The 14,155-nt window shown below is 56.4% G+C and overlaps 1 protein-coding gene across 5 annotated transcripts in view; it reads right to left on the bottom strand.

Annotated features, from left to right (window-relative positions):
• The window catches only part of LOC127580612 (uncharacterized), an 89,362-nt gene that overhangs the window by 27,790 nt on the left and 47,417 nt on the right, over nt 1–14,155 (bottom strand). For 3 of the 5 annotated variants that reach the window (XM_052034233.1, XM_052034237.1, XM_052034235.1), the window contains 6 exons: nt 11,566–11,615; nt 9,442–9,586; nt 9,044–9,120; nt 8,193–8,357; nt 6,676–6,771; nt 6,020–6,115 (listed from right to left, as the gene is read on the bottom strand). In XM_052034233.1, the coding sequence (XP_051890193.1) occupies nt 6,020–6,115; nt 6,676–6,771; nt 8,193–8,357; nt 9,044–9,120; nt 9,442–9,586; nt 11,566–11,614 (628 nt within the window). In that variant the 5' untranslated portion in view covers nt 11,615. Of the gene's footprint in view, nt 1–6,019; nt 6,116–6,675; nt 6,772–8,192; nt 8,358–9,043; nt 9,121–9,441; nt 9,587–11,565; nt 11,616–12,613; nt 12,861–14,155 lie in introns of those variants that run through there. The other 2 variants (XM_052034234.1, XM_052034238.1) reach the window with 2 other exon arrangements.

Genomic DNA, 14,155 nt, shown 5'->3' with positions numbered 1-14,155 from the left:
ACTGGGAGAACTGGGAGACAGGGTGATTGGGAACTGGGAGAACAGGGAGACAGGGTGATGGGAACTGGGAGACAGGGTGATTGGGAACTGGGAGAACAGGGAGACAGGGTGAGTGGGAACTGGGAGACGGTGATTGGGAACTGGGAGAACTGGGAGACAGGGTGATGGGAACTGGGAGACAGGGTGATGGGAACTGGGAGTGGGAACAGGGTGACAGGGTGAGTGGGAACTGGGACCCTGAGGAGTGACAATGGGGGAGAGAAATGGAACCCCAGTGAGTGAGGGGATTGGGAACTGGGACCCCGGGGAACGAGGGAGAGTGGGAACTGGAATCCCATGGAGGGAGGGTGGGATCTGGGACTCCAGTGAGTGAGGGGATTGGGAATGGGGACCCCAGGGAGTGAGGGAGAGAGGGAATTGGGACCCCGGGGAGTGACAGGGAGAGTGGGAGCTGGGATGAAAGGGACCCCAGGAATCACCATCCAGTGAGCCGGACACTGCACCATCAGGATTCCCAAATAATGGGAGGCAGATTACCGGAGTTTTCTTGCACTTGCTGGGCTTCAGATTCCTGCATCTCCCTTCCCCCTGACCTGAGGACCACACCAGCTCTCTGTGCTCCCGCTGTGGGCTCACATCACAAATATTGGGACCAGATGCATCATTTCAGTCTTACATCGACTCACTGCACCACAGGAGGAGGCCCTTCACCCATCGGGTCCATGATACCCCCCAGGGGAGGGTTCTCATCAGTCCCATTGCCCATCTCCTTCCTTCCTCCTTTAGCCTTGCAACTATTCTCTCTCTCACACGCCCATCCACTGCCCCTTGGTTCTTGTGCCACTTACCCCCACCAGGGGTAATTTACCGTGAACCCATCGGCACACAGTTGGGATGTGGGAGGAACCAGAGCTCCAGGGGTTGGAGTGGAGAAGTCGGGAAGTGTTGCTCCAACTGTCCGGGTGCTGCTGAGCTCACACCGGAGCGCTGAGGACAGGTCTGCTGCCCTCATTGAACCAAGGATGTCCCGGCAGTCCAGGAGACCTTCCCTTGGCTCCGTCCTGGGAGGAGAGGGTTGTCTCATCACAGGTGGCTGAAGAGACGGGGTCTCCAGTCTGGGACTGAGGAGACTGAGACATGATCCTTTTGGAACACACAAGCCCCTGAGGGAGAACGAGAGGGTCGATGTTGGGATAGGGTGCAGAAAAGGTTCACAAGGACATTGCCGGGACCCGAGGGCTTGAGTTACAAGGAGAGACGCGACAGGCTGGGTCTGTTTTCCCTGGAGCGAAGGAAGCTGAGAAGTGACGTGACAGAGGGATCGAACATTATGTGAGGCAGAGATCGGGTCGGTGCTCAGAGTCTTTTTCCCAGGGTGGGAATGTCAAATACTGGAGGGCATTGCTTGAAGGTGAGAGGGGGAACGTCTGCAGGAGACGTGCGGGGCAGGTTTTGTATACAGTGGTGGGGGCCTGGAACATGCTGCAGGGAAGTGGTGGCAGCAGATACGATGCTGGTGTTTAAGGGGCATTTCCACAGACACATGAACAGGCAGGGAGTGGAGGGACACAGATCATGTGCAGGCAGATTTGCAGTTTAAATTGGCCTCATGGTGGGCACAGACACGGTGGGCCAAAGGGCCAGGTCCTCTGCTGCACTGTTCTATGTTGGGGAACTGAGGGCGATGGGGAAGTGGCCCAGACTAGCCATGATCACATTGAGTGGTGCAGCAGGTCTGAGGGGGCAGGTGACCAACTCCTGAAACCCACAGGGACCTGCACACAGACACCGACTGAGGTCAGGATGGAAACCGGATCTCTGGGACTGTCAGCACCAACTGCAGCTCCATCACGCCACCCATTGGGCTGTGGGGCAGACTGTAGACTGAATGTGCAACGTGGAGTGTTTGTGCGAACAAAGGAGAATGCATCCTAAAGAAAGAAATCTCACTCCCCTCCCCAGGTGAGGGCACGATGCAGGAATGAGTGTGCTGCACATTCCCACACTTTCACAGGCACTGACAATGAAAGCTGTGTCCACTCCATGGTGAAGAGATGAATTGCAAGAGCCCTGTCTGAATGGCACCAGTCGGGCCGCAGCCCTTCCACAGCCGTTATACAGAGTCACACACACGGAACTGGCCCTTCAGCTCACAGAGTCAGCACTGAGCATCAAACAACCACTTCCACCAGTCCAACACTGTTCCGTTTCATTCTCCCCACATTCCCGTTAACTCCCCCCACAACCTAACCTCACCCACACACTGAGGACAACTTACAGCAGACAATTAACCTCCCAACCCGCATGTCTTTGGGATGTGGGAGGAAACCGGAGAACCTGGGGGAACCACATGGTCACAGGGAGAACGTGCAAACTCCACACAGACAGCTCCAGAGGTCAGGTTTGAACCGGGATCACTGGAGCTGCCTTCCATCCCTCCTCAAACTGTGTCCATGAGCACTGAGACCACCTTCCCCTGGCTCCTCTCTCAGACTGAACCAGCCCTTGGCAGCTCTGCTGTACTCACTGATGTGCTTCCAGACACATCTCTGCCCCATTGTGACCTTCCCTCTGTAACGTCACCGACTCCGTCCCTGCCTCAGTCCCTCTCTCACTCACACCCTCAGCCGTGCTGTTGTCACCTCTAGACTTGGTTCTCCGTCCCACTCCTGACCAGCCTCCCTCTGCTCTCCACACACTCTGCTGCCTGTGTCTGCAACTGCCCCACGTCCCCTTCACCCACCGTCCTTTCAAATACATCCACAATCCCACCAGTCCCATTGCCCCTCTCCTTACTTCCATGTCCTAGGCAGCTATGAGAGGCAAAGGGGGAGAGAGCTGGGCCCTGACAGAGACGTCTGCATCTTGTTAAGCACGGGGAAGGGGCCAGAAGACTGACACACAGCAAATGTGCTTCCTTTGTTAAAGAAGGGCAACCGAGACGAGCCAGATAACTATAGGCCGGTGAGTCTCACATCACTCCTCGGGAAACTATTGGAAAACATTCAAAGGGTCAGGATTTATTTACACTTGGAAAGGCAGGGAATGATGAGAGAGAGTCAGCATGGATTTGTCCGTGGGGAATGCTGTCCCAATAATTTGATAGAAGTTTGTGCAGAGGTAACTAAGTACACTGATGAGGGCAGAGCAGTGGATGTACAGGTGAACTTTTGTAAAGCCTTTCAATTCTGTCCTGTCCCTCCCTCCCAAGGGTGTGTGTGGGGGTTGTGTGTGTGTGGGGGGGGTTGTGTGTGGGGGGGGTGTGCGTGGGGGGTTCTGTGAGGGGAGGGGTGTGTGCGTGAGGGGAGGGGTGTGTGTGGGGGGGAGTGTGTGAGGGGGTTGTGTGAGGGGAGGGGTGTGTGAGTGAGGGTGGTGTGTGAGTGAGGGGGTGTGCGAAAGGGGGAGAGGGCATGGAGTGAGGGGGAAGAGCGAGAGAGGGGTGGGCAGTGTGAGGGGGAGGGGATGGAGAGAGGGGTATAAGGGAATGGAGCGAGGGGGTGGTGAGGGTATGAAAGAGAGGGATTTGAGCAGGGAGCTGGGGAGGGGGTGAGGGGAAAGAAGGGGAGAGGAAGGAAGGGAGGATGGGGAGAGGGGAGAGCTGGGGAGGGGAGAGAGGGCAAAGGGGGAGAGGGGACAGAGTGGTGGAGAGCGCAGGGGTGTGGTCAGGGGAGTGATGTGGGTAGAGGGTGGAGCGGGAGAGAGGGGTGGGGTGTGAGAGGGGTTGAAAGAGGGGGAAGAGGTGTGAGGGCAGGAGGTGGAATGTGAGGGTGTGTGAGAGAGAGGGGGTGAGGGTGGGAGGCAGGAGGGAGAGGGGGTGTGGGGAGGGGAGAGAAGGAGTGGGAGTGGGAGGAGAGGGGAGATGGGAGAGAGGGTAGCAGGAAGATGGGGTGGGGAGGGGTGGAGAGCGGGAGAGAGGAGGGAGAGGGAGGGGGGATTGAGGGGGAGGGAGGTAGAGAAGGGGACGGGGAGAGGGGAAGAGAATGTGGAGTTAGGGGGAGAGGGGAAGAGAAGGGTGGGGGCTGTGAGAGGGGGTGTGAGAGGGGAGAGGGAGGGGAAGAGAGGGGGTGTTGAGGGTGTATTAGAGAGGGGTGAGTGGGTGAGGGTGGGAGGTGGGGGAAAGGGGGAGTGGGGGGAAGGGGGCAGAGAGGGGGAGAGGGGAGCTGGGGGATTACAGGGGAGAGTGGGATGACAGAGGGGAGAGAGGGGGAGAGAGTGTAGAGGAGAAAGAGATGGAGGGGAGGGGGAGAGAGTGGGGAGAAGGGGGAGAGGGGAGAGAGAGAGGGGGGTGAGAGAGAGGGGGAGAGAGGGGTGGGGGTGAGGGAGGGGGTTGAGAGGGGCATGAGAGAGAGGGGCATGAGAGTGGGGAGAGGTGAGATAAGGGCGAGGGGGGAGAGCAGAGAGAGAAGGGGGAGAGAGGGGGGAAGAGGGAGTGGGGGAGAGAAAGGGGAGAGAGGGGCAGGGGGAGTGGAGCGAGGGGGTAGTGAGGGAGTGTGAGATGGGGTGAGTGGGTGAGGGCGGGAGGGGGAGGGAGTAAGGGGAGAGAGAGCGTGGGGGTGGGGGCAGAGGAGAGAGGGGGAAGGGACAGGGAGCGTAGAGGGGAGAGAGAGGGGATAGAGAGAAGGGGGAGAGAAGGGGGAGAGAGAGGGGGTGGTGTGTGTGAGAGTGGGGTTTGAGATGGGGAAGTGGAGAGAATGGGGGAGAGAGAGGTGGAAGATGGGGCAGAGATGGGGGAGAGAAAGGGGAATGGGGGAGTTCGTGGCAGTGGGAGGGGACAGAGATGGGTGAGAATGGGGAGCGGGGAGAGAGATGGCGGTGGGGGAGGGGTTAGAGGGAGGGGGCAGGGGTGTAGAGAAGGGAAGACCGGGAGAAGGCGGGAGAGGGAGAGAAGGCAAGAGATGGGTTGAGAGAGACGGGGTGAGAGAGGAGGGCAAAGATATTGGGAGAGAGGGGTGTGGGAGAGAGGGGTGTGAGAGAGGGGGGAGTGTGGGGAGAGCTGGGGACAATGGGAGGGGGAGAAAGGGGGAGAGGGGGAGGGGGAGAGAGGGAGTGGGGAGAGAGGGAGGGGGGAGTCAGACAGCACCAGTGGAAGAGGACATGACGTTGAAGGTTGAAGACCCTTTGCCAGAAGACACGTTTCTGTGGTTCAGCCCAGCCTCAGGTCGAACGAACCAAACGGTGTCTGTCAGTGGTGGGAGGGTGAAGGCTGAGACTGGGGCCACGGGGATTCTCTGTACACACCCACTGGGCTCCTACAGTGACAGGGTCAGCACTGACGTTCATGTGGCAGACCCTTCCTGGAGGAGGGCTTCACCCTCCCTGAGCAGAGGGAGACGCCAGTGTTCTCACCTTCACTGCAATGAGTCTGAGCTCAGTTTCCTGGGGCAGTCCCGGAGACTCCATCTGAAACAGACAGGGAGAGTGTCCCTGGGACACTGAGGGGAGATGGAGAGGGCGGACATCTGCACCCCTCTGCCCAGAGGTTCACACACCAACACCCGTGGAGTCATTTCCCCACAGCCCAGAACCTCCCCTACCCCAGGACACCCACCCTCCCCACCCTGGGGGTCAGCAGACACAGGCAGCTCCCGAGACACGTGGGGCTCACTCACCAACAGCCAGCGGTTCTCCCAGACTCTGTCTGTGCTGGAGTCTGCACTGACGTTACACTCAGTCACTGCTAAGACCAGGACACCGGTTAGAAGCCAGTGAGGATCTGCCAACACGGGTGTGCAGTCCTCCTGCGGATGACTGTGTGTGTGTGTTCACTGGGAGGGTGGGTAGGGCAGGGCAGACTGTGCTCCCGTGTCCCTGGTGGGGAGTGTGGATGTGACTCTGGGCCCACGCCCTGCGAGTGTCACTGACCAACTCAGGAATGTTCACCCAGTTCACAGTCACTGCTCCCCCAAGGACCCCTCCCACACCACACATCTGTCCCCATCCCCAGGTATCTCCCTACCACCCCGAACACTCACTCTGACACCCACCCCTCCCTCTGAGAGATTGACACAAGACCTGGTACCTGAGGTTGTGTCCCCCACTGGGGCAGATGGTGGTGCCTGCGGGGACTCTCTCGTTGATGACCTTGTGTGTCCTTCAACTCCGGAATTCTGGCGATCTGGAATAAATGAAGAGACACAGGAGACAGGCAGTGAAACCGCTTCTCACATGTTGTCAGTGACTCTGCTCCCTGCCCTCTCTGCGGCACTGTGTTCCAGGCACTCCCCACTCTCTGGGTGAAGATAGTCCCCCTCATATCCCCTCTAAATCTCTGCCCCTCACCCCAGATCTGTGTCCTCTTGTTTTATTCCCCCATCTGTCCCCCCATCATTTATACCCAGTGTTATGTCCCCTGCCTGAAGGTCACTCCAAACCCACCCACCCACCACTGAACTGCCCTCACCCACCCAGCCCCAGACCTCAGTCCCCGAGTGCTGACTGACAACCCATCTCCCCCAGCCCCGTCAAGCAGCCTCAGACCCAGGCGTGCCCTGTTCACTGGGGAAATGGGCACCACCCCTTCCAGAGATCTCGGACACTGCTGACGTTTGGTACCGAGGGAGGGGACAAGAACAGAACCGACATTCACCCCCCACTGCACTGCACGTCCAGCAGGTGAATGGGTCCACCAGAGGTTCCACCTCACACAGGGAGAGAGACTGACACAAGACCTGGTACCTGAGGACGTGTCTCCCGATGGCACAGAGGACGGTTCCTGGGTGGGGTCTCCAGTTGCTGATCCTTTGGCCTGTTTCCTTGTGGAATTCTCCGGGTCTGGAATAAAGGAACAGAGACACGGGAGAGTGGAAACATGGAAACAGGTCATCAGGCTGGGACAGGAGTTCGGGGAATGGAGGACTGGGTCTGTGGAGAAACCAACATCAGCCGCTCTCCCTCCACCAACTCTCCCTCCCAAACCTCTGTCACCCCAGGTCACTGCCCTCAGTCTGAGTCGGGATGAATTTCAGGGAGTGAACCTGGGGAGAAGGGTTCCCTTCAATGGTCCCACCACTGATCCCTGAGCTTGCAGACCCTGCTGGGGTGGTGGTCAAACCCGGACCAGGTTCTCCACTCGTTCCCTGGGGTTCCCGACTTGTGTCCGACTGTCGATTCTCCATCACACTCACCTGTCTCTGACTTGTCACACTGATACACTCACTGATCCCTCCGTCTCCCTCCTCTCCTCCCTTCCTCCTTCCGTCTCCTTCCTCCCTGTCCCTCTGCCTCCCTCCTCCCTGACCCTCTCCCCCCCAGCCTCCCTCCTCCACTCCCGTTTCCCGCTTCAGCCTCCCTCCTCCACTCCCTTCTCCCCCTCCGGCCTCCCTGGTCTCCACCCCACTCCTCTTCCAACCTCCCTCCTCCCATCCCGCTTCTCCCTCAACCCACCCCCCCCTCCCCAGTGCCACACCCACATCAGCCCCCACTCTCTGTGTACAACGCACCAAGGTTCACATGGACACCAGTGTTTCCCAGACTAAGTGTGGGGATTTCAGTGTCGTTCCCTGCTCCGTCTCCAAGTGTTGAGACACACGGACACAGTGCGGAACCAATTCCTCAACACTGGTCCTGGACAGCGTGAGCCAGGCTGACCCTGGCTCAGGCCACGCTCCTCCAGGGCTGTCAATGCTCAGGGGCAGCTGACTGGTCCTGAGGCACACTTGCACAGCGGGTAGTGCTGCTGCCTCCCAGCTCCAGTGACCAGGGTTCGATCCTGACCTCTGGTGCTGTCAGTGTGCAGTGTGCACCTTCTCTCCGTCACCATGTGCCTTTCCCCAAGTGCTTCGGTTCATTCCCACATCCCAAAGGTCCCTGTGGAGGTGAAATGGTTCCTGGGAATGACTTCTGGTGTAGGTGGGTCACAGGAGTATCATGGGGAGGTTGTGAATGGGTGACATGGGTGTTCTGGGGGCAGGGGACGGGTCCGTCCTGGGTGGGAGGGGATGGATTGGTCCTCGGGAGGGTGTCACAGGTCAGACTGGGAAGGGTCACAGGTCACCTTGCAGGTGAAGATCGCAGGTCAGGCTGAGCAGCATCACTCAGACCGAGGGGACTGGATACCAACGAGGTGGTCACTGACCACGGGCAGGGCAGTGACGGGAAAACTCAGCCCAGTCTGTGTGTTGGGGTCTCAGGACGTCCCAGAAATCCCCCACAGCCCCCCCACACCCCTGTCTCCCTGGGGAACAGTGACCTACCTGTACAATACACACTGCTACAGCAGAATGTTGGCTTCAGCTGATACACAAAGTAACCAGAGCAGTTTTTCACCCTGATCTCCCGGTTCCCGTAGCAGGTAGAACTGTACCCAGTGAAGCAGACGGTCCTGGTCACCTCCCCCTCTCCCACACTGGGATGGGCACCTGGAATGAGGGTTACAAACACTGTAAAATGTCCCCAGTCCCACAGGACAGCAGGACTGTGAATCGGGACCACTGGATAGCAGTGGTTCACAGCCCAGGGTCCAGTCCGGCCTCAGTCAGCGGGGAGCTGCTCCCCTTGCCCTGCCCACCCCACACTCCCCGCAGCAGCACCTGGTCCCTCAGGACGGCTCCTGCTGGGGAGGTCCTGGGGGTCCCCGGGCTTCAGACTGGAACACAGGCTCCGCCCCTGATGTGCACTGACAGGCAGTGAAGCCCCGCCCCTGATGTGGTGGTGACGCACAGCCCCTGTTGTGTGCCAGCAGGTGGTGAAGCCCCACCCGTGATGTGTACTGAGAGGTGTTGAAGCCCCACCCCGTTCAGCTGTGAACCCAGAAAACCGGATATTCAGAGAATTTGAAAGCTCTGAAAAAATCCATAATTGTTAAAGTTAACAACAATATGTGCGGTCAAATTTTCAAAATCAGATTTAAAGTTGATGCAAATAATTGCAACAAAAATAGAAATCATTTTAAATGTTAAACACAAAACATTTCAACTAAACGTTGCACAGTTCAGTCTGACCCCAGCACCTCTCAGGGAGTGTGGGATCCTCTGCAGGGATCTGGGTGTTAGACTGACCCTTCCCAGAAATTACGGAGCCCCACTGTTGTAAACTCTGACCGTACCATTTAACCAGCCTGGGTAACTCCCGGAGCAGTGACTCACTGGAACGACAGTCTCGGGAATCTTCCGTCCGCCGGAACTGAAACAACAATCAGAGAGTCAGCCCCTGAACTGAGGGAGTTTATTCACCCGGAGAAAGACCAGGAATTGGGCCCATTCTGTCTGTACCCTGTCCCTGGTCAATATTCCCCCAATCCCAGGAATCCCCCTGTTGTTCTCTCTCCCCTTCTACCTTCCCCTTTTCTCTCTTTCTGCAATGTGGGATCTCCCCTTCCCCTGTATTTACTCCCCATGCATTGTAGTGACTGATGATCCCGGTCTCCCTGCATTTCCCCTTCACACACCCCTGGTTCTCCTGTTCACATTCTCCAATTCCTCAGGAATTATCCCCTCATGTTACCTGTTAAATCTGTACCATCCCACCATAAGATCTCCATCATCCATCCATTGGCTGGTGCACTCAATGCCGGAACAATCCGTGCTCCTCCAGGGCTGATCCAGGACGGTGTAGGTTACACACGGATCACCGAGTGCGGAGTCTGCGGCTGAGGGACAGGATGATGTTCAGTGTTAATGTGAAGTTCAGCTCATGTCCCCCAGCCTCTTGTTTCCCCGACCAGCCTCACCCCACCTCCACCGTCACCAAGCCCGGAGCACCAATAATCTCCCACTGACTCTCTGACCGAGAACAATGTGACCCAGATAAACGCTGGACCCAGCCCCACCGCTCTGAACTCAGCTTCACCACTCTCCCACCAGGTACTGGTTACCACAAAGACCACCTTTTGGCCCATCGTCTTCATGCCAGCTTCCAGGGGAGCAATCCATTCAGTCCCATTGCCCCTCTCCTTACTTCCATGGACCCCGACAGCTGATTCACTCTCTGACACCAGCTCCCCTTTCACCCCTCCAGTGACGGAGGCAGATACAAGGACATCATTTCGAGACAGTGAAGCACTGGATCCAGTCACCCTGGATCCCGCACATCTTCATCCCTTGGACCATGTTCAGGCTGTGGAGAATTGGTCTAATTCGGCATCGTGTTGGGTACAGCCATTGTGGGCCGAAGGGCCACTTCCTGTGCTGCACTGTTCTGTGTTCCAGATCCTGCACACAGACACCGACTGAGGTCAGGATGGAAGCTGGATCTCTGGCACTGTCAGCACCAACTGCAGCTCCATCATGCCACCCATTGGGCTGTGGGGCAGACTGTAGGACTGGATGTTGCAACGTGGAGTGTTTGTGCGAACAAAGGACAATGCATCCTAAAGAAAGAAACGTCTCTCCCCTCCCCAGGTGAGGGCACGATGCAGGAATGAGTGTGCTGCACATTCCCACACTTTCACAGGAACTGACAATGAAAGCTGTGTCCACTCCATGGTGAAGAGATGAATTGCAAGAGCCCTGTCTGAATGGCACCAGTCAGGCTGCAGCCCTTCCACAGCCCTAGTACAGAGTCACACACACGGAACTGGCTCTTCAGCTCACAGAGTCAGCACTGAGCATCAAACAACGACTTCCACCAGTCCGACACTGTTCCGTTTCATTCTCCCCACATTCCCGTTAACTCCCCCCACAACCTAACCTCACCCACACACTGAGGACAACTTACAGCGGACAATTAACCTCCCAACCCGCATGTCTTTGGGATGTGGGAAGAAACCGGAGAACCTGGGGGAACCACATGGTCACAGGGAGAACGTGCAAACTCCACACAGACAGCTCCAGAGGTCAGGTTTGAACCGGGATCACTGGAGCTGCCTTCCATCCCTCCTCAAACTGTGTTGATGAGCACTGAGACCGCCTTCCCCGGCTCCTTTCTCAGACTGAACCAGCCCTTGGCAGCTCTGCTGCACTCACTGATCTGCTTCCAGACACATCCCTGCCCCATTGTGACCTTCTCTCTGTAACGTCACCGACTCCGTCCCTGCCTCAGTCCCTCTCTCACTCACACCCTCAGCCGTGCTGTTGTCACCTCTAGACTTGGTTCTCCGTCCCACCCCTGGCCAGCCCCCCTCTGCTCTCCACACACTCTGCTGCCTGTGTCTGCAATTGCCCCACGTCCCCTTCACCCACCGTCCCTGTGTCACTGTTCAACTTTCAAATACATCCATCCTTGTGTTCACATCCCAAGAGCCTCACCGCTTCCTACCTCTGTCACCTCCTCCAGACTAATAACCCTCCTCCAATTCCGGCCTCCCAGAATGGGATCACTCCACCTCCTGCCCTGACTTCTGCTCCCTCAGCGTTAAAGGCTGGATTCTCTGCCGAAACCTCTCCATCTCTCCACCTCCCTCCCTCCCTGTTGCTGCTTTATCACCCCTGGCATCTGGCAAGACCCTCAACACCTGTTGTAATCTCTGTGTCTGATTGATAATGTTCCTGTGGTCCCTTGTATTCTTTTACCCCGATTCAATGCACTCAATCCACACGTTGTCACTGCCCCTCTGCACAGACAATAAATGAAACCTACTTCCCCTCACTGTGCACAGCGTGTCATTTACCCCTGCTGGATATTACTCACTCAGAGAACCCAGGATCAGCAGCAGAACCCTCATTTCACCAGGTGACATCCTGGAATTAAAACCAGAGAGAAATGAGACACTGGGGGCTCGGGGGAGGCTGTAAACTGGGACAGGAGCTGAGGAATAGAAGGGAAATCCATCCACGGTGGGTGAGGAACATCACTCACTCACTCACTGGGACCCCACACACAGGGGAGAGATCTCCCTCCCTCTCTCACTGGGACCCCACACACAGGGGGGAGATCTCCCTCCCTCCCTCACTGGGACCCCACACACAGGGGGGAGATCTCCAACTCTCCCTCACTGGGACCCCACAGATGGGGGGTGGGGACTCCATCTCCTTTCATTGAATTAACACGGATCATTTCCTTGTACCTTACCCCATGCGATGCACACACACCACATACTCTCTCTCTCAGACTCTCTCTCTCTCACACACACACACACACACACACACACACACACACACACACACAAACACGCGCACGCATCAGAGTCACAGAGCAATACAGCACAGACACAGGCCCTTCAGCCCAACCAGTCCATACCGACCACGGTGCCCACCCAGCTCGTCCCAATTTCCTGCGTTCGGCCCATATCCCTCCAAGCCCCGCCCCTCCACCTACCTATCCAAGTGCTTCTTAAATGTATTGTTGTACCTGCCTGCCTCACCCACTTCCTCTGGCAGCTCGTTCCATACACTCACCACCCTCTGTGTGCAAAAGTTCAGGTCCCTTTTAAATCTTTCCTCCGAGTCTCTGCCCCTTTGTTTTGGACTCCCCTCTGCTGCAGCAAAGACTGTTACCGTCCACCTAATCTCTGCCTCTCATAACTTTAAACATTTCGATAACTTCACCCCTCTTTCTCCTAGATTCCAAGGAATAAAGACCCAGCCTGGCCAACTTCTCCCCTGTATCTCAGGCCCTCCAGTCCTGGCAACGTCCTTGTAAGTCTTTTCCACACTCTTTCCAGTTTAACCATGTCTTTCCTAAACACGCACACGCACGCACACACACACACACGCCAACACACAAGATGTCTGCTCACCCAGTCTCCAGATGAGGTGTCGATCTGTGAAACGGAGAGAGGTGGAACCACCTGAAACCTCCTCAGTCTCAGCGACGATCTGCTGTGAGTGGTGTCGGGCTCGGCGACGGCTCACCAACTCCCTTCTGCGTCGGCTTCTCGAAAGAACGACACCAGGGCTGGGCGGTGACACCAGGGATGATGTTTGGGGAAAACATGCAAAGTAGGAAAACTGACATCTGTTGATGTGCAGTGAAGCACCCAGTGTTGTATGTGTGAGCTTCCTCCAACAAGCACGGCATGGCTGATGGGTCAGCATTGAACAGAGGGCTGTGTACACTGCAACAGGAGTGGACACAGGTGTGAGGGAGGGAGTTGACACAGGATAAACCCCTGACAGATCACGAATGGTCAGCATTCTGCACTGGGCTGTGTACAGAGACTGTAGTGTAATGTCAGAGGAGAGAGGGAGCAGAGCCAATACAGTCCCTGCCTGCTCAGTAATGGGCCAGTGTTGGTTACTGGGCGTGTACAGGGACTGTAATGGATAATAGGAAGTCAAGCAGCATCGCCGATAACAGTATATCCCTTCGCGATGAGCTGAGCACATTCTATGCAGGTTTTGAACAGAAGGGGATTGGTTTGTCACCACCCACCCCAACAGCCTCCGATGCACCTGAACCCACAGTCACCATTGGAGGGTGAACCCACAGAAAGCATCTGGCCTAGATGGTGTCCCTGGCCGTGTCCTCAGATCTTGGGCAGATCAGCTGGTCGGGGTATTTGCAGACATTTCTCACCTCTCCCTGCTTCAATCTGAGGTTTCCACCTGCTTTAAGAAGACCACTATCCCCCCGGTACCTGAGTAAAACAAGGTAGCGTGCCTCAATGACTCCCGCCCGGTGGCTCTGACATCCATCATCATGAAGCGCTTCGAGAGGCTGGTCACGGCACGCATTAACTCCAGCCTCCAAGACAACTTCGACCCACTGCAATTCACCCACCACCGAGACAGGTCTACGTACCACCAGGCTCAAGGACAGCTTCTATCCCACAGTTTTAAGACTATTGAACGGTTCCCTAGTACGATGAGATGGACTCTTGACCTCATGATCTACCCTGTTATGACCCTGCACCTCACTGTCTGCCTGCACTTTCTCTGTAACTGTAACACTTTATTCTGCATTCTGTATTCTTTTACCTTGTACTACCTCAATGCACTGCACAATGAATTGATCCGTATGAACGGTATGCAAGACACGTTTTACACTCTACCTAAGTACAAGTGACAATAATAAACCAATTCCAATGCCAGTAGGTATTAGAGCTGCAGCAGGCTCAGTACATGGTCAGTAATGGGCCAGTGTTGGTCAGTGGGCCGTGTACAGGGATTGTAATGGACAAGGAAGTTCGAGAGAATATAATGGACATTGCAGTGCAGAAGTAGATGTTTGGCCCCACGAGTCCATGTGGGGTATTTATCAGCTCTGCTCAGACAGCAGCAAGGGGCAACAAGTAGTGCGGAGGACAAGTGGTGCATTGGCTTTTATTGCAAGGGGTTGG

This window comes from Pristis pectinata, chromosome 19 (assembly GCF_009764475.1).
Source record: "Pristis pectinata isolate sPriPec2 chromosome 19, sPriPec2.1.pri, whole genome shotgun sequence".
Classification (NCBI taxonomy): Eukaryota; Metazoa; Chordata; class Chondrichthyes; order Rhinopristiformes; family Pristidae; genus Pristis; species Pristis pectinata.
The sequence above is the reverse complement of the archived record's forward strand: the minus strand, read 5'-3'. Positions and strand labels throughout refer to the sequence as shown.